At 39.1% G+C, this 27,251-nt stretch overlaps 1 protein-coding gene across 2 annotated transcripts in view; it reads right to left on the reverse strand.

Annotated features, from left to right (window-relative positions):
• Positions 1-425: 425 nt before the first annotated feature.
• The window catches only part of MSRB3 (methionine sulfoxide reductase B3), an 80,495-nt gene continuing 53,669 nt past the window's right edge, over positions 426-27,251 (reverse strand). For both annotated transcript variants that reach the window (XM_044422969.1, XM_044422970.1), the window contains exons 6-7: positions 8,909-9,006; positions 426-3,264 (exon numbers count right to left, since the gene is read on the reverse strand). In XM_044422969.1, the coding sequence (XP_044278904.1) occupies positions 3,100-3,264; positions 8,909-9,006 (263 nt within the window). In that variant the 3' untranslated portion in view covers positions 426-3,099. The remainder of the gene's footprint in view (positions 3,265-8,908; positions 9,007-27,251) is intronic.

Here is a 27,251-nt window from a genome sequence, read left to right on the forward strand (position 1 = left end):
TAGGAAATTCGGGACAGATTAAAGGATGGACTTCACACAGCACACACTTAAAGAATGGAAGTTGCTAGCAAAAGATGAAGTGTTGGCCACCAACTCAGATGACTTTAAAGGGACTAGACAAAAAGGGATTAGGATAAAACTAGTGATTCCTACTAGTCATGAAGGTTATATATTGCTTCCAGTGCTGGAGGTTCTATTCCTCACAGAGCCAGTGCCTGAAAACTTAGTGTTCGTATGCTTAGGTCCTCATGTGGGCTTCCCACAGACGGTTGGTTGATCACAGTGTGAAACAAATGCTGATGAGACAATTCCTTGGTATGATCCAGCACAACTCTTACATTCTTGTGCGGAGGAAGCAATCGAAAGCTGGAAACAATACAGCTGCAATAAAAGTGGAGGTGCATAACACTCAGTACTAAGACATGTTTCTTTATAAATTTAATTTATTGCTTATCTGAGTACAACAAATATATTAAAAGATATCTTCATTGAAAAATCCAACACTGATACCTTGAAAGCAAAGAGCAATTCCAAGGAAAAGTTCAAATATTTAAAATGCTATTTGCTAAAATAATCATTATTTTTTTTCTCTTTCTTTAAAATATCTTTATATACTCTGCAATATATGATTCTCAAACTTCTATATAATATAGATATATTATAAAGTAGAGTGCTCTATTTTGATATAATTTGCATTCAGTAGTTATTCACATTCACACAATACAATGTAGACATATAGCAATAGACTTCCAAGCAATATATTGTGCTCAACTTCCAACAATCTTTCTTGAGTCCATAAACAAAGAGACCAGTATTTGGGCTTTGCAATATCAGTCATGCTTGTATCCACTGCTGGCATTCATAGCAAAAAACATTTCTCAGTGTTGTGGTACAGAGAAAGAACAATGCCTTTTCTATGTTAATGGTGTTAGACTCCAACCGATCGCATACACCTCACCATACTGACTTTGTTCATTGCATTCCATATCCTCCAAATATAAATTGACCAATGGACAGCTGACATTATTGCTCACTGAAGTTTTAGTGATACATTTCTTTAATGCAAGACAGAAATATACAGAAACTTGATAACCATTAACTACAACTGTGATCTGAAAAGTAAACTCTACATGTCCCAAATATTTATTGATATAGCTTATTAAAGATTTATGTCAACAAATGTAATAGGAGAAAACTCAATTTTCTTCCAACAAAGAAATAAGAACAGGCCTTCTGAAAACAGAAACAAAAATGAAATTCCAACAATGGGACAGACAGAAATCATGCTGCCACTATATTTGGAAGTCTGCTGAAATGAGAGAACTGCTGAAATGAGAGTGATGCTAACAAAAGTAAAGGTTTTGTTATGAATATGGATGCATTCTGACATTCTACATCTGTCTAGTGTTCAGTTCTATATGATATTTATTAGCCTATGGTGTGCCTCCTTTGAGCTGTAAGGCTGTAAAGGCTCCTTTTAGCTGTAAGGCTAAAAAGGTAGTAAGTACATCTAATCTATTGTATAGGACTTCAGTGTTAAGAAACTTCAGGTAGTAAGTTATATATCGAGTACTGCATGACAAAATTATCTTGATCAGTGCTGTGGTGCCTATAGGTCAGAAAAAGCAGCTATCCTGAATTACTGCTAAATATACTACTTAAAGGCAATGCATAGAGCCGTTGCGCCAGACCTCTTGCAATGTAAAAAGGAGCATTTCAGCACAAAGTAGCAATTTCCTTCCAAGACTTAAAAAACTATTCTCATCTCAATAAGGACACTGGGACAAATTTAAATTGAAAACACGTTCTCTCCTCATTATGCCACTCGCTCTTTCTATGGATATGACTGCTCCTTGCTGCATTTCTTATTGATTGGTTTGCCCCTCTTTGTTCTGGAAGCACTCTTTGTGCATCTGCTGTACATGTGCGAGAAGACAAGGGCTGCACCCATGCAGAAGCTGAAGAACAGCAAGATAGCAAAGGCCAGATGATTTTCTCTGAGTAACACGTTTGCTGTAAATTCGTCCATGTGTAGGTACAATGGCCTACTCCCACTTATTCGCAAGGAGAAAAGGCACGGCATCCTTTGTCATGCTTGCCCAAACACTGTAAGAGGGCTTTTAGTAAAGTCTGTACATCTTTAATGAGGCTTTAACTTTCCCAGGACAAAAGTGGAACGCTAATTAGCAACATGGCCAAGGATGCTGTATAAAGCTGCACCAGTTGTTTGCTGCATGCTCTGAAACATGACCCACAAAAACAGCTAGTTCAGACCACCCTGTGCATCCTCTTTGGCTCTCCAGTGAAGATGATGCTTTGCTGTTTTGCAGGACCTCATTAGGGGAATGGTAAAACAAGTGACCTACAACAAATAGTGTTCCTCCACTTCTGTCAGCTGGAGCTGGCCCCTAAGGCTCTGGCCACTGCTGCCTAAAGTAAACCAATCTCTATCCACATTCATTTAAATCCTGATTGTAACTTGAACTGTTGAAATGGGAAACCATAGATACACAGAAGGACAAATGTCTGCTATCTGCTTTGGCCAGTCCTAACAAAAGGAAGCTCATTGTTTTGATTAAAATGTAGTACCTCAGCTGCAGGAGTGGAGGGTAGGTTATGTACTCTTTGCTTAAACATAAATACAATTTTGAGATTTTGGCAGAAGTCTGAGCCTTTCGTTATGGAAGGGTGGGTGCTTATAGAGCAAGGGTGGGTTACACATAACATATAAATCAGAACAGAACAATTTCAGTAGTAAGATATACTACAATTCTTCATAGACTAATGTGAATTGTAACCTTCTACCCCACAAAGGAAGAGAGATAATATTCAAATCTATTTTAACAAAAGAGTACAAGGCAATTAACAACCCGTAGTGCCAAGACTCCTTTGTAATGGGATTCCCCATTGCAGAGAAGTCAACAATTATTTAGGTGTGGTTATTTAACAAAAATACATTGACACACAAGGCCTTATTTTGATACAGAAAAAATTGATAGTGCAGATTATCTTTGCAAGTTTGTTTAAAAACATATAAGATAGAAGGCAATTTAGAAGCACATTCTTTATAGTCGTCTAGGAACCCAAGTTTTCTTCCTGCTACAGCTCTGTCTTCCCTGGTTGGGCAGAAGTAGAACTGGAGCTTCCTTCTCCAGCATTTTTCTTGTCTGCAGGCTCAAACAACAGCGATGCTGAATTTATGCAGTATCGTTTACCAGTTGGACGAGGTCCATCATCGAAAATATGACCAAGGTGAGCACCACACTGAAATAAAAGAGAAAAAGTTGCATTCATGTATGTTTTACACAAAACAAACATACTACCTATAAGAATGAGGCTGTTCTTTGAGAGTATCTGATTTATATTGGCAGTTCTTTAAAACGCCTGTCTGTTGGTGGACTGGACACTTGGATTCAGTTCTAGTTACACATTCTGATCAAAAATTCATTCATTGCACACTAAGATTAGTTAGTGCTTTTCCCCTTGTGTGTTATTTAAAAACTGAAGCTGCTGGATTTCCAATCAATCAGTAGATCCCTGTGCTGCTCTAAATGCTAAAAGTACCAGGATATCTTACAGTTGTAAAACCACTCCTGCAGCAGAAGAATTTCCATATTGAGAGAACACAGAGATATATTGACTGCACTGGGATGCAGTTCCCGGAAATGCAAAATGATACCATGTACCAGACATGTCTCAAGTCTTCTGCAAGTGACGTTATGGATTCATATGAATAGGTAATCAAAGTAGAGGCTCATAGGGCTGAAGGCATGCATGCAACTGAAGTGTTAAACTAACAAAAGCACATGGAGTGGAATTCGATTGGCTTACGATGCAGTATCTGCACCGGATTCTGAATCAGAACATACACTGGGGCCTGAATTATAAATATTCTTGCATACGAACACCCATAGGCCTGCCATTTACTATGAAGGTTGCAAGAAACCTGAAGCAGAAATATCAAATGTGGAAAGTTCGTGATGGAATGATGCTCAAGCTTGAACAAAATGAATGATTTGTTAAACTAAATTAAAATTATACTGGATTCTCACAATATTGAAAAGAGAGAGTTCTTATGATTTCTACTCTTTGGATTAAAATCATTTATTAGTTTAAATGAACATTTAAACGTTTGGCCTTTGAAAATATCTATAGGACAAAGCCGAAGCCTGCCAAGCTGGAAAAGGGCATGATGTGGGGGATTTATGTAGACCATGCTCGCAATCATCATGAGTGTGAAAGTTCCTTTAACTTTTTCTTCTGCAGCAAAAACCAGATCCATTTTTAAGGCAGCTCAGATTGCAGCTGAAGAATCCAGAGTTATGAGCACAATTTATGTCAAAAAAAGAATTCTGTTAAACAAATACTTGGCTACAAATACTTGCTAATTCTTTTCTGACAAATCTTTGAAAAAACACCTCATGTATCTATAGCAATTTCACAGGAAAGGTTCTCAGGTGTCGTTATCTCATTCATTTTTCCTCCGGGGCATTTGAACACTGGTAGGATATGGCACTGTGAGGTGCACATAAAATACTAAAAATACCACAGAGTGATTGATCACTTGTTTGCATTTCAGCCTGGGGAATTTCTGGAACGACATACAAACACACATGTATTAAGTGCTGTTTGGGCCCTGTCACTGCAGGATTTCCTTGATGAAAGGCAATTGCCAAAAACTGCTTCTGGCATTCTAAATTTTAAAAAAGTCAAAGCATCATTTGTTGTAGGTCACTACTGACCAATTCCTCCTTTTTGTATTCCTCTTTTTAAAAAGACAGACGGATGAATAGACTTGCAAAAAACATCCTTCTTGTTCATTCCAGAAATATGTTTTTCATCTTAAAAGCATTTGCATATGAAAAATACATGAGTATCACTGAAGTCCCAGTCCATATACATTAAAAGAGCATCTCTAAGAATGCTGTACTGACTGCTTCCGTAGGGCCAGACAAAGGACCTCAGAGGAAGAGGAAAGAAGATGTTGCAATGGGCAGGGAGGAGGAGATCAGAAAGGCCAGGGTCTGAGTTATCCTGCGTCTCCTCCAGCCTACTGCTCTGAAGCACATTCCCAGCTAGGCTAGAATGGGTTGGGCAGCCCATCTAGTGAAAGCAGGGGGCTGGAGGATGGAGAGGCAGACTTCACCTCTGCTTCTGCTCCTGCATTGCTAGCTCCAACTTGTCATGACACAGCAATCTTGAGAGCTCAGAGATCAGGGTCTTCCATGCAACAAGGGCTCAGTCCATAGGCATGTGGTTTAAAATCTCCTTTGCAACCTTAGCTTTCGTCACCATTGCTGTAGAGTAATATGGGTTAATGGAACCATATTGCTTCCTGATAGTGAGCCTTGGAAGCATAGGAGGTTAAGAAAATGCTATTGTGCTCAACTAGGGATGTGTGTAGAATCTGATAGGGAGGTGAACATCTGTTGGATTCTCACCATTCTGGTTCACCAGCCCTGCACTGGTGCTGCCCTGCTATGGTGTGAGTTCAGCCAACTCACACACATACATTTCTAAGTAGGGTTTTGAATTGCACTTTTAAAACAATCAACCAATCTGCTAAGGAAACTTGCAAAAATGGGCCAATTTGTGCAATCTGGCATCCAAAAGGCACGTACTCATCACATGATTTGTGCAAATGGCATAATGACAACATGCTTTTTGGGTGTCAATTTGCAGAAAATGCATGAAATACCATTCTTACACATATTTGCGCAAACTGCGTGATTGGTTTTCTTCATGTTTAAAAAATGCACAAAGTACAGCCAGCCTTAGAGACAGCAGTCTGCTCTTCAGGAAAAAAAAAAAACCCAACTTGGTCTACTTCCATCAAGCACATGCAAGCCAGATTTTCCAGTGTCAGCACATTCCTATGCTCAACAGTACTCCATCTGGCACTTGCATGGGTGATGCACTACAGTCATCCATTTTTTCCTCCAGGCAGCTGCAGCCCCAGGGTTGTACCTCATATAAAATAGGTTCCAGAGTTTATGAAATCTGCACATTCAGCCACAGTCAGAAGAATGGAAGACATAAAATGAGTGGTTCTCTGGAGGGTTTGGCACACAGGAAAGATTTGTTTGACTATTACACCATTGTGCAGTTTGTAGTTTGGCTTAATCTGACTGGGCCAGGTCTAACTGCCAGAAGTTGGTTGAACATTGACCTGGTAAAAGAATCACAGGAATACTCCCCCCCCCCCCCCCCCACCCCCGCCAACCCCAGGTTCTGAGTTGGATTCTCAATCTGCCAATTTTGTAATATGGATTAGCCCTAACTAGCTGTGCACATATTTCACCTCTCTGAGGACCAAGCTATGCAATCCTTTAATCTTATAGAGTTGAACTCTGCGAGTTTGTCTCCTCTCCTCTCTTGAATTAGAGCAGGAGTGTGGTGCTTCAAGAGAAGAAAGTTTCTGGTTCTTCTCCACTTTTCATTAAACATCAGGAAAGGGAACTTGAATCCCCTCTCATGGAATGTCCCAGTCCCAGTCCAACCATGGGACCATGTACTGAGGTAAATAACCAAACTCAACTAGGTTTACTATGTGTGATTTACACAACATGTAGTTTGGCCCTGATCTGTGGCTATAAATAAAATAAGTCCATTGCTATGGTGTGCAGATAGCTCTCAATAATGTAGTCACTGTAAATCAATGTAACCCATCCATTTCATGATTAAACTATGTTGTTGACTTTTACAGGTATAATCAAAAACTAGAGGGATTCTCAAGAGAACTGCATGGATTCTGTTGCAAATATCTAACATTTTACATACTTGCACAGTGATGTATTTCTAAGAAAACTGTGAATGTTGTTTCACTGAGAATATCTAGGGTGCTTTAGTTTTCTAGCAAGGCAATTTTCTTCTCAAGCATTTATTAGTCACTCAAACCAATGATATTTTAAAGAGAGACAATTACACTTGAGCAAAGCAGGTGGTAGGATATTTCTGGAAAGACTATTTAATTTGTCATTTGCTGCATTCTTACTCTTAAAAAAGATTTTGCTCTCCATTTAACAGAATGGATCCAGATGCAGTTCCTGTTTGTAATAAAACCATTGTATTTTGCAGCTGGATGCATGATTCTTGTTGCTAGGTCCATGAAAGAGCAAGGAAATTATTGCATGTTCTACATGATGTGTTAATGCCTTAGAAGAATAGGACATGTACTTCATATACTAATACAGGTCATCCAAATCAATGAGGCTGCACCTTTCAAACCCATTTCTGAATCACAGCCTTTCAAAGACTATAAAATGTGTAATGACACAGAAAAATCTGAAAGGCTAAAGCTAAGCCCACTGACTGGGAGCCAAATGTAAACTGCTCTGGAATATATGCAATAAATCGATAGTGACTCAAGCAAGAGCTGCACTGAGTTCACCCCATGAAGTCACCAGGTGGCCTCAGGCAAGCCACATTCCGTCAGTCTTCCAGTACCGACATGAGGCCAGGAATAGTGACTGAACCTACAGGGTTCTGTAAAGATGCATGCAAGGTGCTTTGGCAACCCGCGCAAGGGCCCTTCAGAACGGATGGGAGAGCCCCATGTGACTGGCTTACTCATTCCCATGCCGCAGCTGCACAGGAGTGCTGCAAACTGAACGGACTTGGTTAGGTGCAGGCCACGTCCACGCCTTTTGCTATTCAGTCTGCATTCTGCAAATCAAGGCATGTGTCCCAGGAGCCCTTGCAGTACTGCAGAAAATGGTAGAATGAAGGTTTTAGATTCCCTTAGAAACACTTGGAGAAAAAGACCCAGTCTCTTCTATCCAAAACAGATCAAGAGGTTCACCGTTCCTTCTATGCAAAGTCACATTGGCATGTCGATAAATATTGCCACCTAAAACTACTACTTGGGTTACTTGTGTACTAGAAGCACCTTGAGAACTGATCTTAGTTTAAGTTAGAAGCATGTATTGTTCATTTCATTTATTTAAAAATATGTATACACCAGATTTCATTTTCAAATAACAGGTGTACAAAATATAAATACAGGTCATTTATCACTATCGACATGTCTCTAAGAATAAGGGCATTTGAGGCATATTTTGATGGAAAGCACCTCCAGACTGAGCTGAATGTGTCAGTGAGATTCCTAGGGCTTACAATTATATTACTGTAGCAATATGATACATTGCTATGATACAGAACGTAAGCTGAAGAACCAGGCTGGTGCATTACTACTATAAAGAGAGCCTTCCTGATCTTTCTCGTTCCAGAAGATCAAACTTATGTTCTGATCAAAGTTGGGGCATCTTCAACAGAAGAAGCTGGCTGTGACTGTGTCTGGTCTTTCCACTAACTGCCGGGTCAGCAGCCCTTATTCTTTGATATGTCAGGGACTGAGCCGTTGATGCCACAGAAGGCTAGTGATGACAATAGATGAAAGGAGTAAGAATGAGACAGATAATGGCAAAGTGAGAGTGTCTGCTATTATTAGTCACTCGGTTCTTTTAGCTGATGGGACTCAGAGATGAGCGGAAAGTACCCTGGGAACAGCTACTGGACTCTTGTCAAGACCACTCTTCAGCAACGCACAACGCTGGAATCAGCAGCACACATACAGTCCCAACATCCAGCTAAACTAGTTGTATTTAGACTTAAAGATCAGAGGTGAGCCTTGAAGGGATGCCTTCCCAGAAGACCATTTCAGAGTCCTCTGATTTGAGCCATTTATGTATGCTCCGTTAAATGCTTAACCCAGATAACAAAACAGATTCTCATTAGCACATTGACTATGGCTTATACCCACCAGATGTCATGCCTGTGACCCATCACACAACCTTAATTAGTACTTTGGGTAACGAAGAGATTTACAAACCTTTAGATGTGAGCAGGAAAACTACAAGGATTTCTGCAACCTTTAACATCAGAATGGCCTTTTTGTCTCTAAACTGACCTGACTGCAGCTTGTCTCAACTCTGTGCATCCCAAAGGAGTAGTCATCAGTGAATGTAATGGTGTCAGAAGCAATCACATCAAAGAATGAAGGCCAACCTGAAAAATAAAAAGAATGAACAAGAAATTAACCTGCAAGGATTTCTGTGTCACATAGGATTCTGAAAGTTTCTAATCACAAATGTGGTCATCAGAGATGTGGTCATGCTCCAGATGGTAACTTTTTACTGGACTGGGAAGACAGACGAGCAAGTTTTCAAGTTTGAAACTACTGTTCCTTCCTGCCTACAAAAAGGCCTGTGTGACCTGAAGTGCACAAACCTACACCAACATGTTCACATACTTCATCCAATAAAATTCAGATTCCATACCTCCTGAAAAAAATAAATGTGAACTGGAGATTAACAGGTCGGAACAGAACTGGCCTTACCATGGAGAAAAGTAAGAACTTGAAACACTAAGCAGTTTTCAGAAGGGCACCATTTTCCTGCCTCCAAATTCTATTTCGCTGAGCTTCTTGTCTTTTCCTTTTAAAAATGACCTCCAATTTAAAATGGCCCTGTGTGTGTATGGATGGGGTGTGGGCAGAAGGAGTGTCATTCTGATACTTTGTGCCTGGTGTGAAAAGGTCTTAAAAGCAGCTAATTGGAAACCGTTGCCCTTCTTTTGTATCAGAGAAGCTTAACCTACCATATCCACTAAGTATAATGACACAGTACAATGATTTGAATAACTTAAGAAAAACAAGTTAGTGACAACACCTTTTCAAGCAAGTAAACATCCTTGATGTTGACTTGTGACAACAAATACAACTTGAGCACATCACAGATGCACTGAATAGGGTTTTACAATTTTCAAATAAATCCAGAGCATAAAGTCCATAAGACATAATAACGCAGGAGGGCCCCTGATTAATTTGATCAAGGGTCCATCTACCATACTTTTCAACTGTAGCCGTTTAGAACCCTCTTAGAAGGGGTTGTCACTGCAAACGTTCCCCTGCTTTCTAAAGTAGTCAAATAATGTCAAGGCAAAGGAATAGATATACATAGCCCTAGATATATATATATATATATATTCCCAATCACCAAAAAAAATGTTTAGAAAAATTTATGTGACTCTCTTAATAACATCATGAAATTACAGAGAATTATGCTTTCAGATGCAACTGTAGTACAGGATATGCTTGACTTTGTATAACATTTTAAAACAAAATGTGGTACAAAAGTCATCAGATGGTTTCAATAAAATAAAATAAACACACAGGATGGGTTGCATATTATGCTAATCCACCCTGCAAATAACTCAGGGGACTTGGCAACCCTCTTATCACCGCTCCCCACCACAATCATGAACCCTTTTCCACATGCTGTTTTTTTCCCTTCTCCTTTTTCCTTCTTCTTTTCAGAGATCACCTTCCATGATCTCCAAGTAGCTTCTCCAAAGTGCCAAAGAGGCGCACTGGAGGGACTGTCGCTGGTTCACCCTGCTGGGTAAGTAGTGAAGAAAAAACAAATAGGAAAGAGTCTGCTAATCAAAACAAGATAGCATACGGAGAAAGCCTATCAATTGAAAGGTGGCGCTTTCTGTTAAGGAAAGAGTCTGAGCATATACAATCATTTTCACCAAAATATAACAAGCTTTAAACCACTCTGGTAGAAGCTTTTAAGAAATTAGGCCCAGGCCTAGGTAGAAACCCAGCAGACACAAATTTCAAACAGTTTATTAAAATTAACATTCATCTTTTAAAATGTATGTTTTACATTTTTACTATTCTTTCATTTTTTGCTTTCCTGTACTCTCATTCTTTTAGATATCTAACCATTTTCATAATTGGCTCATTTGTTAAACCCTAACAGCCCTGAACAGAAATCCGAACAGATTATGAAGAAGGAATGTAAGAATAAGGAAAATAAATATTTTATATTTTGAAACCTCAGTCTGAAAACAATGCTGGTCTTCTAACATTTCCCCATTCATTTATACCAGCCCAGGCTCATGCTTTTTGATTTGCGGGACCCATGGTCACATGTGCTGTCAGGAATAGCAGCACGACATAAGAAGGTTAGAAATAGTGAAAATTGGAATTTGGTATTGAACCCTCAGTAATTAGTGCTGTCCCAACTACCTTAAACCAAGGAGACTTCTACCACTGAATGAATGTAAAATCCATCTACTACTAACTCTCAAGACTTGTCTTATCTGATCTTGGAGCATCCACAATTGACTTTTTCATAGTGCTGTATGATTTATTAAATTTCGTGTCCAATTGTAAGGTGGGCAAGTGTATCGAGATTGACCATCTATCTCTGATGTTATCTTTAAATATTGGCAATTGTATTGACCATGTCGTCCATAAACCAATGTTAAACTTAGAGACAGAAGCATCACGTGTTAGGTGATCAGTCAAGTTGGAAAATGCCTTAACTAAATTACTGTATTCAGAACAAAGTCTTTGCAATCACAATGCACTGTTAGCATCTCATTATTTTGAAATAGTTCTGGGTCTATTTGAAAAACTGATCTGCTCCATACAAAATTGTCTGAATGATAAGGCCCCTGTAAAATAATGTCTTCCCCTCCAAGTCCAAAAACTGGTTTGATAGAGAATGCACGGCTATGAAAAAGGACTGAAAAATAAATGGTCTATTTAGCAGGCTGAATCTAAGAGCACTCCCTGCTGATTGGATTGAGCTGAAGAGGAGATATAAAACCCTAATCAAAGAAAAAAAGAAACAGGCCCAAAGAAAGACATAGCAATGCTTAGGAGAAGCATTAAGGGCAAAATGACTTAGCTACTTTCTGAAGACTGGTCTCCAGAGGTTGGCACAATACGACAAATAGTCTATAGCACTATATCCCTGCCGATTCCTAGGAATTGTACTTTAGCCAGATATATGCAAGAGGGCAAAGTTGTCAGCTGGCTGATATAAAGTCTTTCCAAGTGGTCCACTGTTTCCCCCTCCAAGATCTCTTCTCCAAATTCAAACCTGGTAATATTCTACCTGAGCTTCTTAAGGCTAATATAGAGTAGGGGTCTCCAGTCTTATTAATTTGTATTGATCATTCAGCATGCATTCCAGAGGCTGGGGGGCTTGCCATTCTTGTCCCAATTTATAAAAAGGGGAACAGACCTGACCCTGCTGGTTATAAAGCTATCAGTCTGCTGAATGTCATTAGCAAGTTATATGCTAGCTATCTCCAGGAAAATTAGTTGGAGCATGACAACATACTGAGAGATGAGCAGGCTGGCTTTAGGACAGGGCATTCCACAGTTGATTATGGACTTGTATATTATTTTTAAGCACAACAAATTTGAACCAATGTTTTCATTATTATGATTTAAAAAATAGTTCAACTTGTGCATATCTGAAGGTGTGGCCCTGTGGGTTTACAGCAGGAGAGCCCTTACCTGGCATTGTCTTTAGAGCTTTCTATTACCAAAATGCAGTAGGCACTAACCATGAACATTGACCCAGAGAATAGGTCAGTTTTTGACTTCAGGCTCTCCTGACAGCTGTCGAAAAATGAGCTGATAAGGGAAAGCAAAGCTTTGCTCATGTGGGGGGACAGTAGATCACCCGCTTCATTGTGAAATCCTGCAGTTGTTTCGATTGAACTTGTTTCTTCTCAGTGACCTTGCACTTTTTCACCCTTTCTTGAGAATGTAGGTACTCAAGGAGGCAGAAATATGCTAGCCACCAGAAAATTCACTGAGGAATCAATACAGCTCAGGTCCAAAAGTAACAGAAGAACTTCATCTTATCTCTGCCCAATTACATAGAATAAAGGGCTTAGGATTGCAGCCTAAAAGCATTCATCAGATTGACCAGAACAAGAACACATGAGATCACTAAAAAAGATGCAGGCTAAAATATCTGGACAGCACGAAAGCATCTTGCAATATAAACATGAGAAATTCCTCTATTTCTGCCAAGTTAACAAAAAGAAGTCAGAGAAAGTAACCCTCCACAAGCATTCTCTCTTCCAAGAGGAAAAAGCGTCCTTAATAAATGCTTCTGGATTGGACCAGTTTTTTATTGCTATAAACAGAAAGCAGTACCTTGGAAGAAGAATGCCTTTATCATGCAAATATTTTGGGAGGAAGACCTGTTCATCAGTACTGACAAAATCCTCAAAGAGAACATTCCTACCCTGCATAATAAGAGGCAAACTTCAAAGGCCGATAGGAAAAGATTGAAGCAATCTCCATCTTATGGAAAAAGTTATATTGAGCAAAAGGATTCGATAGATGGATTTTCTTCCCAGTTTTGATATTAATGGCCAATTACTCATCCACTACTGCAGCTTTTCCTTTGTGTGCCCCCCCACCACTTCCCTAAGCATAAGGAAAATATATCATGTTATTTTCTTGCCCACTTTCTGGCTATGAAGTCAGCTGAAAACCTGTACAGATGTATGAGAAATACTGCTCCCTATCTACCTCCAAAGCAAAACAAATCCCTGCATGCTCTATTAATTATTCTATGCCTTCTTTCAATATGGCATGGAATTCTTCATTGGTATTATTCATTTCGTGAGAAAAGCCCTTTGCAATCTCACAGCATCAAAGTTTTGTATTTTATCATAAACATCATGGTACAAGACAGAACCTGTTGAGCTATGACTCAAATATTAATTCTGTCCCCAAGAGCAACCCAACAAAATACAAAGCCAGTAATTTTCCAGAATCAAGTGTCATCTTTTAGCCATTCTAATGTGCTATGGCTTTTATTCATATATTATAATTTTGATTCTAATCTTCACAGCACCCATAATGCCAAGCATAAACCCTGTCTCCAATAACAAAAGGAACCTTTATTTGAAAGTGATAAGCATCTGATGTCCTTTTTCATATTATTTAATGTTTCAGACCCGACCCTAAAAAAATAACACAATCACACCAACATCGTGAGTGCCATGTTGTCCAGTTGCACCTTCGTGCCTCCTCTTTAGCTTTTTTACTTTTCTATTTAAGAAGCTATTAAGTGTAGCCTGCTTTAGATCATACTCCCCCTTCTGAAATTGTTATAATATTTCTTCAAGAAGACTATTTAGAGGTAGGAAAAGAGGACATTATGTAAAAATGCTGAGTACTACAAAATGGCACCAACTAGTATAAGCCTTTCTGAAACTGAAAAGGTCTGAGAATTTAACATGAATATTCCTAAGCACTCCGTAACCCAAAGCTCCACCTGTCCCAGCATCCTACTTTCCACAGTGGCCAATCAGATCCCTGTGGGCAGCCCACAATCGGACTAACGTCTTTCTCCTACTGTTGCTCCCAGTCACTGGTATTCTGTATGCAGTGTCCCTGGAAACTAAGGCCCCTATACCAGAACTGGTGATGCCACCCCCGTATTCCACTGCAATCTAATGTCTCTAATACAATCCTTTCAAAGTAAGAAAGAAGCAGTGAGGCTGAAACCCAGACTATATAGCTACATCTTTCTTACTACAGCAAAGAAGGGGCAGGGCCCTACACTAGGGTGTTTTTATTCTTTGCCTCCCACTGTGGTCCCAGTTCTGATCAGGGTCCTTGTGTCTGTAATTTTCATTACCAAAGAGTTTTTATTACTATTAAAACAGATTGATCATATTTTGGCAATGAAAATTGCAGGCATGGGAGGTTCGCTCCTAGACTGAAAGATGCTACATTGACTTTGGGGCAAGAAAACACTGCTAACTACATCTTTAAAATGTAGCTTGGGTCTGAGCTGCTAATTCTCAACTGAAAATTAAGGACTATAAAACTCACCATTACATTCCTGTACTTCATAACGCTGACAAGCATAAGGAAAACCACCAGGAAACAAATAGGAGGAAGATGGCAGCTTCTGCCTGGGGCTCTGAACCAATTCGAAATCAGCTATTTTTACATACTTAATTTAAGTTGAACAAAGCATAAAAGCAACAAGGACATTGACCGACTGGGACTGGGTGGAATAGGTGGTGGAAAGGACAACCAAAGATGAAATGACCAAGACAGTCTCGTACAGTGGATATGGAGAAAGTTTCAAAGGATGAAGCAAAAGGTAAGAAACAAATGTTATAAGGTCATCAAACACTAGTTCTCTGTAACCTAAATGTCTTATGGACAACTGGAAACCTCTATACATTCCCAAACAATAGGACAAACAGAATTTATCATGGAGGTAAACAGGAATCCCTTCCTTCTCCAGATCACATTAATTAGCAAATGCCATAAATATCCATTGTTCAGCTTAAATTTAGTATTGGAAAAAAGATCTGATTTAGAATCAGTTCAGAATCTCAGACAGAAAGCCTGTTTTAAGGCTAATGAGCTAGTCACAATTTTTCCAGGGTAGTAAATCATGTCTTTATACTGAAAATTCCCCTTCCTCAGTAGAACATTATTTGTTTGCCTTTAAATCTTTTCATCTTAAATGACTGGCAACATTTTGGGAATTGCTATTATTCAGTATCCTACTGCTATATCTTCCTATGATTTAACTAGTGCAGAAACAGACACAGGTTCTTAAAAACACTTAATTTCATTTACTCATTGCAGTTGAGAGATCTGCGAAGCATAGGCCACCCATGGATCAGGTCTAGAATGATGATAGCACCCAACCAGGCGGAGAAAGCTCATGAGTTTCCTCATGTCAAATATTGCAGCCATGGCAGTCCAGGCTGAGCAGCCCCAGCTTGTGCAGGCTCAAGACTACACAGGCACTCCCGCCTCATGCTAGGGCACACATCCCGGAGCACCTGGCACCAGCGTGAAGTGCCAAGACATGGAGGGATATCATCTCCCGAAAGGTATTAGGGCAGGAGAGTATTTTAGAGTACAAGGAGTTGTGTTTGACAGCAATATAAGCAAGAAACACATCTTGTTCATTTGAAACCCACACAGTATTAACTTTATCACTGCTGGCAGGAATGGCTCTGTCCGGAAACCAAAACTTCTGTTTTTTCCGTGTGACTGAAACCAAGCCCTTCCAAGCCAGAGAACACAGAAGCAATGCCATTGCTGCACTTCTGCTCCCAGCTCTGTGGCAACTATCCATGTCCTTTAAGATCAGGTGAGAAAGAACGTTCACTCAGGAGAGTGCCTTGTATGGGGTCAGATGCTGGTCCTGCTGATCACTGCTGATGCGGAGTGGTGGCAGCAGCTCTGCAGGGTTTCTGCCAGGAGTCGCAGCAAGCACCAGCATCGCTCTTACTTGCAGATACCTGGGACTGAACCCGATAGCTCACGCATGCAGAGATGGTGCCCTGCCTTTGAGCCATGGCCCTTCCATAGCTTCGTCCTGGGAAAATATACTTGGAGAGAACCCATTGTAGTTTTATTTCTGTAATTCACATTTTATCACGAAATCCCCTCCCTCTCCTTCTCTTTCCCTCATTTCAATAGTAAGCAAACCAAAAAGATTAAGTGTCTTTCTTTCCTTCCCTTCCTAATGAATACACAAAAAGATCTTACAAAAATAGTTTGTCAGGTTTCATTTCTTTTACCTCAGTTCTCAGTAGGCCAGCACTTGTTTTAAAAGTGACTTTAAAGTGAGGTTTTACATGTGGTTTGCTCAGAAAAATGAGATTGACAAGAGAAACTCGAACACCCTTGAAGAAAGAAAATATACTGTTGGGCTTTTTCCCCCCAAGAGATTCAGCACAAATACTTATAAAACAATCACTGTTACAGTAACTCTAATAAACTTGAGCGACATATTTTATTCAGTAAAATGCTTTAAAATGTATTAGAACAGGTATTTGAAATACTCAATAGGATTAGGCTTATCCCTGCATATTAATGACTATTCAATGTACAATCAATTTGAAGGTATGCATATCTCACTAGTTACGGTTCTTCTATTAATTATATAGCTTTATAGATGAAGCTAAACAAAGCCATTGAACCTGCTTCATTCCGACTTGTGTTTTTCCCTTGTCCACCTCTGCTTGATCTCTTACATTACTTTAAATCACAGAGAAAAAATTTAAAGAAAGATCTTTTAGAACATAAGTCAGTTGTAGATCTTCTCATCAAAGGATCCAAATAGCATTGTGTAAATTATAACCTCACACTATAATTTTAGAGTGCCATCCCAAAAAAAAAATCCTTCAAATAGTTGTTAAAATTTACTGGTGACCTAGTAACCTCACTTTAACAGCTTTCAATGTTGAATAATATTTTTGTTGCAATCTCAAAAAGTAGTTCAATAAAACATCTCACATACTCCCTCTATTTATTTCTTTATAAATTACTCATGAGCTTCAGGATGCTATAAAATTGTAGTTTGCATAGTTAAGATTTGTTCATGGTAAAATACTGTCTGCAGGCCCTTTTGCCATTATTTAAGCCTTGGTCTACACGACTCTGTCAATGAGGTACTACATCAACCCAACACATCAGACAAATCAATGTACATCATATAAATCAAGTCACTTAAAAAAACTATATTCTGGGAGACATAGCAATCTCGGGAGGGAAAACATCCCAGGGGTCATAGTTTTGTTTGGAATCCCTTTCCCAACATAAGTGCCATAGATAGTGCTGTGATCTGTGGGATTCCCAAATTCTTATCCCTTGCCTCAATTTTTCAGCTGGCTGGAAAGAACAGCACCAGCTGTTTCCTGAGGTCACAAATGGGGCTTGGAGGGAGAGAAATAGTGTGTCCTAGTGCGCAGTTCCAGCCCTGGCTCAGCTCCTACTCGCCTGTCATCTAGGCTCAAAGCCCCACCCAGAGAAATAACTGTGAAAGGATGGAGGACAGGCCAAAAAAAAAAAGTCTCTGAGGCACCTTCTGCCCAGACATTGATATACAGAAACCTTCCAGATCAGTTCCCTTCTCAGGAAAAGCCTGTATTCTAAGTAAAATTCTCATTAATACAGATGCAATGGTTTGTTCTTTCAGTGGTTACAATTAGTCTACATGGTCACCAGGGGTATGTTCTAGAAAATTAAGTATTTACCCCAGTGGATCAATGGCTAAGAATTTAGCAAATATGCTAATTACCAGCTGAAAACAAATGGACTCAAAAGACTAATTTTGGCAGAAACATGCACTATTTGTACAATGTAGGCTCCGAAGTGCTGTTCTTCCTCCTCCAACTCTTTCTCAACAGTGATTTTCATCCCCAGGCTTTTTAGAACTGCTGGCTGCTACAATCAGGAAGATTTTATCTCTTTATCTTAAGAAGACATCAAGCATAAGTTCCACTGAGTTTAAGTGGGCTTGCTCCAAAGCAAGCATACATAGGACTACAACTTTAGAATGAATTCTAGGAATCCATGACAAATAGAACATGCCCACTGTCTGCAGAAAGTCTGGGCATCTGGATGTTTTTATTGTAGTTTGAACTGTTTTTTATGGAATATTGTGTATTTAAAGTTTAACTAGGGAGAGAAACATATGAACTGGATCACAAAAGTTATTTCAAAGCATTTCCCAACAAATTTTAGGTGGGGTGATAAAGGCAATGAGTGTGTAGCTGTTGCCTTGTGCAACAATATCTGCTAATCATGGCATCTTTGAGACTCTGAAAAACAGTGAACCAACTCCATTGTCAGAGTCAGCTAAAAATGCAGCAAGACCTGTTCTTTTTATTAAGCATTTTGGCAGTGATTCCCAAAAATTCACAAGTGAGATTGGTAAATGGTGACATCTGCAGTCAGGATTAGTTGTGGAAGCCAACCGCATTTGTTAATTTGATCCAAGGCCGGCTACTTATAATATAAAGCAGTAGTCCTCAACTCAAACTTGAAATACTTGAGAAACTCTTCTCGATGTGAAAAATCAGTGCAGAACCCATTCATAAATACTTTTATGTGATACATTTTACTTGAATGAAATGTTATAATTAATGGTGCAACAATAAATTTCATATAATATAAAAAGAAACTATGCATGCATTAAAGAATTCATTGATTACATAGTAACTAATCCTAAATTTACTGAATACATACTAACTTTTCTTCAGCTATGGGGCAGTACAGAAATGAAACAACAACTACAACAGTTTGAATACCACAGATACAGAAGATGGTTAACATGATTGGGGCAAGGAACAGCTATGTCTCATCCTAACAAGTAGATCATTTCTATGGAAACTTTCATACAATGTATTCAAGATGATCTGATAATATGGTCTGAGACAGATTAATTACTACCAGGGACCAAAACGAGAAGGAACATCTTTTTCTCCAGTTTCTTAGACTCTTTAAAAGCTTAGCTCTTATTATATTCTTAAGGAGTAAAGGAAAAACAAGATGCAAAGATTAGATTTTCCGAGTTATGTCATGGTGGTCTCCAGTAAGATCATTACATGAGAAGCAGGGCATGAGAATTGATTTGTAGTGCTAGCTTGTAGTTCGACTTACGGAGTTCCACTTCCAGTGCTAGCTTGCAGTTCAAGTTATGGATCAACTCAAGCAAGAACATGCATTTATATGGAGACCTTAGCAGAATTTCACAAAAGTGGAACAAGATATGTCACATAACCTGGAAGCTTAATACAATTCAGAAAATCTAAGTAGCTAGAATGGAGCTGCTTCCATCTGGTGGCAACAAGCTACAATTCTAAATGAAAGCTGGCTAACCAGGCTGATGTTTAATGTCTGTGTTCTTGTCTCCACCTGCTGATAGAGAAAGAAAATCCATTTGCCCAGGCACATGTAGGATTTTTAAGATAACTCACTACTAAATTCTAGGGTTGCCAGTTCAAGAGATGGATGACCATCAGTTTCCTCTGAAGTCATTTAAAGTCATCTGTTCATTTAAAAATAACCATGAAAAAATAACAAGAGGAAGAAAAGTTGTATTTGCATACAGTGACTTTCTGGGTTCTGATATCTTAGCCTAGAGCTGGTTCAAACATTAGTTTGAATGGAAGATACTCACAGAAGAATCCATGTTAAAATGCTATTTTCTAAAAAATAATTCCATTTTATGCTGCATTAGAAAAGTGAGAAAATTTCCTCAATACATTCTGATTATCTGCTGAATGCATTGTTTGTGACAGAGCTCAGATAAGTCAACTAATTAGCTTGGCTTTGAGCATCAGATATGTACTTTGCTTTAAAGCATCAAGTATCAGAAGCAAACTTTTATGTGGATCTGAGAGGTGTCTATTTTTAAAAGGCATCTGGGTATATTAGAACATGTAGGCTGAGCATCTCAAACTAAAAGATGTTGAAATGCATTGCACCACTGATGCATAATAACGAACCATAATATACACATAATAACGAACCATACACATTTCTTGGACATACACATGAGTAAGCAAGACTTATTCATACTCTATAGGTTTTGCCTGAATTCACGCATCGAAAGTATCATCCTCAAGTCACACATACCTGAAAATACGCACACACTAGGGCTCCAGAATTCTATTCTATCCTGAATTTTACCCCCTTCAAAAATGTTTTGCTTTCTTTAATGAGATAAAAGAGAATGTGTAAAGGACATAAGGACATTCTTCATCACTTCTAAATGGGTCAGTATATTTGTAAGTTTATCTTTTTTCCTTTACAACGAGCAAGTGATGAAAACCTGATAAAGTAAGGATAGGATACAGCTATATACTAACAGGAGAGTTTCCATCACACTCACTGGAGTAGACTAACGGATACATATGTAGATACTGAGAAACACCTGGGAATCCAAGTGAAGAAAGAAAAGAGGTTAAAAGAATAGGAGAATAGCCAAATAAAATTACAACAGGAGATCTTGTGGGGCTCAAATATCACACTCACATCCCAGAGTCATCTGGAAACTAACTGCTTCAGGGATCCTAAAGGAAATTCTTTAGGACATTAAAAAAGAGAGTAGTTCACCTCAGAAGTTGAAAAGCTTCATGAATTCATTACTTAATTTAATGAGCAACTATCACTAGGAAAGGGGCTTGATAAACTTAGCATGGGAAGCAGGAATAGAATTGTAACAGGAAATCAGACCAACTGGAACCTATTTTTGTGCTTTCCCCTCTCTGAAAGGAAAACACCACTCTAGACAGTTGTTTGATTTGGAGCAAGGGGTGCAGCATAAAGGGCTTCTTTGGGGTGGCAGTGTGTTTAACAAGACAACTGAATGTCTTGGTGGATGCTGTGGATTCTAATCAAAAGCAAGTATCCACCATTGTTATGGGACTGTGAAGGAACCTGCTGCAATTAAGTACTCACTGGGATCTGCAGCAACCCACCCCAGCCCTCTCCTCACTAAGCTTGGACGCACATGCAGTAGCTGCTTTTTCACATCAGTTCTGTGCAGAGGCTGCTACAGATGCTTGCACTAGCCAAGAGACTGACATTGTCTCAGAAATTCTGAAATTGAGGGCAGTCAAAAACCAGCAATATGATGCTGTTTTGGTGCAAAGATAGAAAGCCATGTTCTCCTGTCTAGCTTATGTAGCCAACATAAGGATTAAGTCCAGCTGCTTGTAAAAGGAAGGCAAAGCATAACAGCAGACAATGGACATTGCAATATTTGTGAGAACTTGAAAAGTTTGGGGTTCTAGTCCCACTTTAGTCAATGGCTTTGTGGAAAACTTGTGTTTCTCCAGTTCCCCATGATCCCCCAGTTCTTCCCCTGATCCACAGCATTGCATACATAAAAACTGACAGTATTACCAAATAAAGGGAAGGAGCTTTATTTCTTTTTTTTAGCAGACACACTCATTTAGCATCACCAGAATCTGCAAGTGACATACTCAATATTGTGCTAATCTCTATGGCAATCCCATAGAGATGGGATTCAGCAGGGGTAGTGCCATTTTCCAAAGAAGAAATTACTGTGAAAAATATCTGAAGTAGGTAACTCTTTTTTATCTAGATAAGACAAAGCAGATGGCTACAGGAACAGGCACAAGGCATCCTAAAAGTTTTGGGGGACCGCAAAAAAGTAGGGGACAGCTTATTTGACCTGTAGCACCTATAAAGATAATATTGTTTTTGTTTAACCTTTATTTTCGCAGCTGTGCTAGAATTTATGTATGTTCAGAAGTTCTCATTAAGAAATTTCAACAATCATTTCTTTTCTTGCCAGCAGTTCATAAACAACATAAAAATCTACCCACTTGTAGAAAATTAAGAATAAGTTACCATTAAGGGGGGTGCTAATAGTTTATAACAAAAGTTTTCTTGTTTTTGACACTGCAAAATGTAATACAAGGTCATCCAGACTAAATGTTCTAGTAATTTCCATATTATAACTTAAGAGAGCAAGTTCAGCTTTACATTCATATAAAACTGACAATCCTTGTGGGTGTAAAACTGACATTAAATAAGAAAAACAGCTTTTGACAGTTACAGTGCTACCTGGAATTCTTAACACAACCTCAGCCTAAAGATGAACTTGGGAAATGCAGATCCATTTTTTGTGATTTCATCTGCGAACTGCAGCAATAGTTTAATGGTTTTCTTTAATAAAGGATATTGTCAACTCGAATCCCAATTTTAAATTTTCCAGCTTTTTACAGTTGTCTGAATTGTGTTGCATTTATTTCCTAACAGATCCAAATTGTCTTCATTTCTATGCTGGAGCAATGCTCAAAAGCTGCTAGCTACTGTAATATACCCGTTCATGGAGCACTGCCTTGCTGTGGCGAAGGGGCTTGTGTAGTGCAATGAAGCTATGAGTTATGCCATGCAGGGGCACCCAAGATGGTCAGGTCATAGCAGAGAGCTCTGACAAAAGGTGATCCACTGGACAAGGAAATGGCAACCCACTCCAGTACCCTTGCCATGAAAACCCCATGGACAGTACCAAAAGGCAAAGAGATATGACGCCGGAAGATGTGCCCCTCAGGTCAAAAGGTGTCCAGTGTGCTACTAGGGAAGAGCAGAGGGCTAGTACTAGTAGCACCAGAAAGAATGAAGTGACTGGGTCAAAGCCGAAAGGACACTCGGTAGCGGATGTATCTGATGGTGAAAGGAAAGTCCGATGCTGTAAAGATCTATACTCCATAGGAACCTGGAATGTAAGATCTATGAAACAAGGTAAGCTGGACATGGTCAAACATGAGATGACAAGACTAAACATCGATATCTTGGGAATCAGCAAACTAAAATGGACAGAAATGGGTGAATTTAATTCAGATGACCATCAGGTATACTACTGCTACTTCCAGTACTGCTAGCATAATTTCAGTTAAAAAAAGAAAAAGAATAGTGATCTTATTGAGCAATTCAATAGCTTCAGTTTTTAGAAGTGAAAAATGAAAAGATACACAGATTAAATTGACTTTGGAAAGAATGACTCTTTTGTCTGAATGTAAGATTGTAACTGAATCCAAGTGTTCAATCCATTGTCAAACCAACAGGCAGATGTACTAAAGAACTGCCCTTATAAATCTGAGCAACACACCCCCTTAAAAATGCATACATCTGTTCACATAAGTCAAAATATTCCTTCATTTCAGGTATAGCCTCAATTGCATGTACTATTACCAAATGGAGCTGGCCATTAAAGCAATGAAGAAACAAAATGTTTCAGTCAAGTTCTTTTGAGATCACAGCTTGACCACCACCAGATGTGCTTTTCATGACAGATGCTACATCATGTGATCAAGCAATTATTCTGTCAAGATTTAACTGTAAACCAGTCAGCGTTGACAAAATTTCAGATGTTCTCCTTTTAAGAATGTTGTGAATGAAGTTCTAAAATAGGAACACATATTTCTTCTGGCTTCATGCTTAAAAAATACATGATTATTTGTATCCTCGAAGCCTTGTTTGTTCCTAGCTTCATCAGCAAACAATGCACCACAACTGCATTTATTTAACTGCTCCATAATAATTTCTACAACTGTATCTGCCACGGTGTAAATTATTTCCTCTGGAATTTCACAGATGGTTTAGTTAGGATTTTCAGGAATCTTGTTCATAATTTGATATTTTCTCAAAGAAAATGCAAATATATACTTCTAACTATTCACCCCGTAAATCACCCCAAAAGACAATGAATTGACAACTACAAGTTGAATTGATTTTCATGAATGAATAAATTAGTTGAAAATTAATTCTACTTTACATAGCATTATTTTCTTTCATTTGATTACATCATCTTTTCTGAATAGCTTTGCCTATTAATTCTTATTTCTGTTGCTCCAAAAATTATCCATTGCTATTGACTTTGCATGCTTGGAAAATCCTTGCCTATTTCTGCTGTATATTTCCAATCAGTGCATCCTATATGTAGAAATGGTGATTCAGAATTTGCAACAGCAAGTTTTCTACAAGCAAAAAGTATTTCAGAAACTTCAGTAAGAGCAGTCCAGCCACTCCTATGATTTAATCAAGAGTATTGGAACCTCTGTATGGCCACACATTGCAGCCCCTGGAAATGTTGAAAGACCCAGACATGTTGGATTGGGGACACATAAGTCTGTTGGTAGGCTACAGGACAGCCAATTGGATTTCCTTCCAAGTACCAACAGGCCTAGTGATTGTAGATTAAGAGTTAGTTTCAGTCATTTCGTCATCTGGTAAAAATGCCACAGCACAGCATCTGACAGGAATTCCTGTTCCAGATTTATTTCCAACAAAGGAACATATGATGGATGTCTACTCTGAGAACAATATGATAATAATGGCAGTGGTGAACTGGAGATATATTAGATACAGCGCAGGCATGTATCTACTAGTCATTGGACTAGTAGTCATGAGGGAAAATTCTGCCCACCTTCTGACTTCTTCAGTGGTGGATTTGGACAAATGAGAACAAATGGACCAAACCTGTCAAACTTCCTACTCTACATACTGTCCCATTGCAGGCAGTGCAGAAAGAACCACAGACCATAATCTTGGAGCAGAAGAAATTGGGACAGGGACTGAAGGAACCTGGAGAGACCAGGGTGCAAACTATCCTGATGTCTCTGTCCCCCTTTGCTTCCCCTCTGAGATGCTCCAGCTAGATAGTCAGAAAAGCCCATCCAGTGGAAAATTCAGGGTGGGAGAAGAGGGAGGTAAAGATCACCTCCGCCAGTCCTCCTGCTCTGCATTTTGATGGTCTACGGCAATTGGCATAGGACTGCACACTTAATGGGAGCCAGCCCTTCCCTGTACTACAAGAGAGAACACTGCTTGAATGTTGGCATCCTATCTGTCTTCCAAAGAGGCTCACCCAGTACTTATAGTATGGTCTTCTTGGCACAACTGTTAGATCGTTGCTGTTGAAGCTTCACATTGCTTATTTTGCTGCTCAATTTGCTTTGGTTTTATATGCTTCACTGTAATCCTTTGTGGCTGATTTTATCTTAGCTTTATTATGTGCTGTTTTTATAACTGCTTATTATTTTGTGTTTTAATTTATCTGTACGAATATACATGGAAGTTGCCCAGAAAACTGTGGTAATTGGGTGATCTAAAAGAAATAAACACATTGACAAAAGAATCCTGCCTTTTCAACAAATTCGGATCCACAAGATGGCTCACAACTATCATGTTTCAAACTAAATCACCATTAAACCAACAGATTTCACAAAAAACTAACCGTACCTGTTAAACCAACATCCCAGCATGCAAACAAAGCAGTGGAAACTGAAGCATGATCTCCAGCAAAAACATGTAGGCTGTCTTTCTAAAGCCAGTACTCCTGCACAGACACATGTCTTATGTAACACTGAGGGAAAGGTCCTGGAATGCAACATTCTGAAAAAAAACATGTCCATGTCATATTCTCCCCTTCTTGTAATAAGGAATTTCATTTATTTCATGTTCTGTCACATAAAGCAGAGCACTGGGAGAATGCTGACTATGACAACTTTACTACCCAATGTAAGTGAAATTGCACATTCTGAAAAACAAAGGAAATCCTGCAACTCAGGGTATAATATAATATTATGTAATATCAGAATAATCTCACTTACTCATAATTGGGTATAAAAATTAGTAAGGTACTTTACAACAAATAGGAAACTGAAACTTTACACATGCATGCCATCCAACAGCCAGATACCTAAAATATCGCCAAACAGAACTTTTACAAAATAGAAATAATGGAAATTTGGGAAGCAGAAGTTCTAGACTTCTGGCTTAAGAATGTAAGAAAAGCTATTCAAGAGCAGACCAAAGCCCTAAAAAACCCAGCATTCTGTTTCCACTGTGGCCAGTCAGAAGTTTATGGGAAGCCCAAAAGCAGGACATGATTGTAATACTATCCCTCTACACTGGTTCTTCAGTATATCAGATGTAGCAGCCATTGTAACTAGTAGCCACCAATAAGTTATCCTCCATGAAAGGGGAACCACAGTGAATGTTTATACAAAAACAAGACAAGCAAAATATACATGAAACTTCTTACATCATATACTTTAATAATCCTCAAATTGCAAGAGGAAAGTTTTCCAGTGGGAGTGAGGAATGCACTGACGATTGTATTCTACTAATGTGTTCACTAGTATAGATAATGCAAATATTCACAAGTCAGGCTTAAAAATAACACAGCAGTTCTTTTTTAAAAATTTCTTTTAGGCATTAACTGAGGTTTTTACTTCCTTTCCTTAAAGATTCATTAAAATTGCCCATTAACTACTTTTATTAATTCCAAGAAATGGTTTTCAGTCCAGTCCTCTCTCTCAGTACAGTGACTGATTACCACCCCCAGGTGATCCTCCCCATTCTTGGGGAATAAAGAGTATGAAAGGCGCCTACATAGCCCGTCTATCAATTCCTGACCAGCGCACTGAATCCTCCCATACGATTTTGCAGTTCCCATTGCTCCATCACCACCCTGACAAATCCACTGTGGGCCCAGGGAGCATGCATCTTACCTAAAAGAAAAGCTCGGCTCCTGAAAGAGTCTGATGATGAGTGCAGTTCTGTTTTAAAATGAGGTGTGCAAGGATTTACTGGTGCAAAAGGAAAAATGGTGTGTGTGTGTGGGGGGGGGGGGTTCCCAACACTGCAATGGCTACAGTTCCAGAGAGGATCTGATCTGTGCTGGGTCCTGGAAGGTGGGGAATGGTCCCCAGAGCAGTACTATTTACCTGTGCCCTCACTAGGGAATGTGAAGTCTGTCGCATTGAGTGAGCCGTTCTCTCAGGGGAATCTGGCCTAAGACATGCGGTCTCTGTCCATTCTAGTTCAGAGGTCTCCAGCTTAAAGGAATCCATTCTGTCCATGTTGGGCCTGGGTCCTGTATTTCTGCAACTTGAGCCACTGCAAGGTTGGCTGGTCCCTGTTGATTGAAAAGTCCTGGATACTGCTTGAGGGAAACTCCCACTTACAGCCTGAAGTGGAACAGGACAAGCAAAGATGTGCCACCTTGTGAAAAAAGCAATTGTGAGCATAGTCCTGCAGTCTACGCAAGAATCCAAGCACATTTCCTTGAAGACAGATTCCACTGAAGAGAAGGTGACTCACTTGCAGACGAATGTAT

Source organism: Varanus komodoensis, unplaced genomic scaffold (assembly GCF_004798865.1).
Source record: "Varanus komodoensis strain SLA01 unplaced genomic scaffold, ASM479886v1 scaffold13_1, whole genome shotgun sequence".
NCBI lineage: Eukaryota > Metazoa > Chordata > Lepidosauria > Squamata > Varanidae > Varanus > Varanus komodoensis.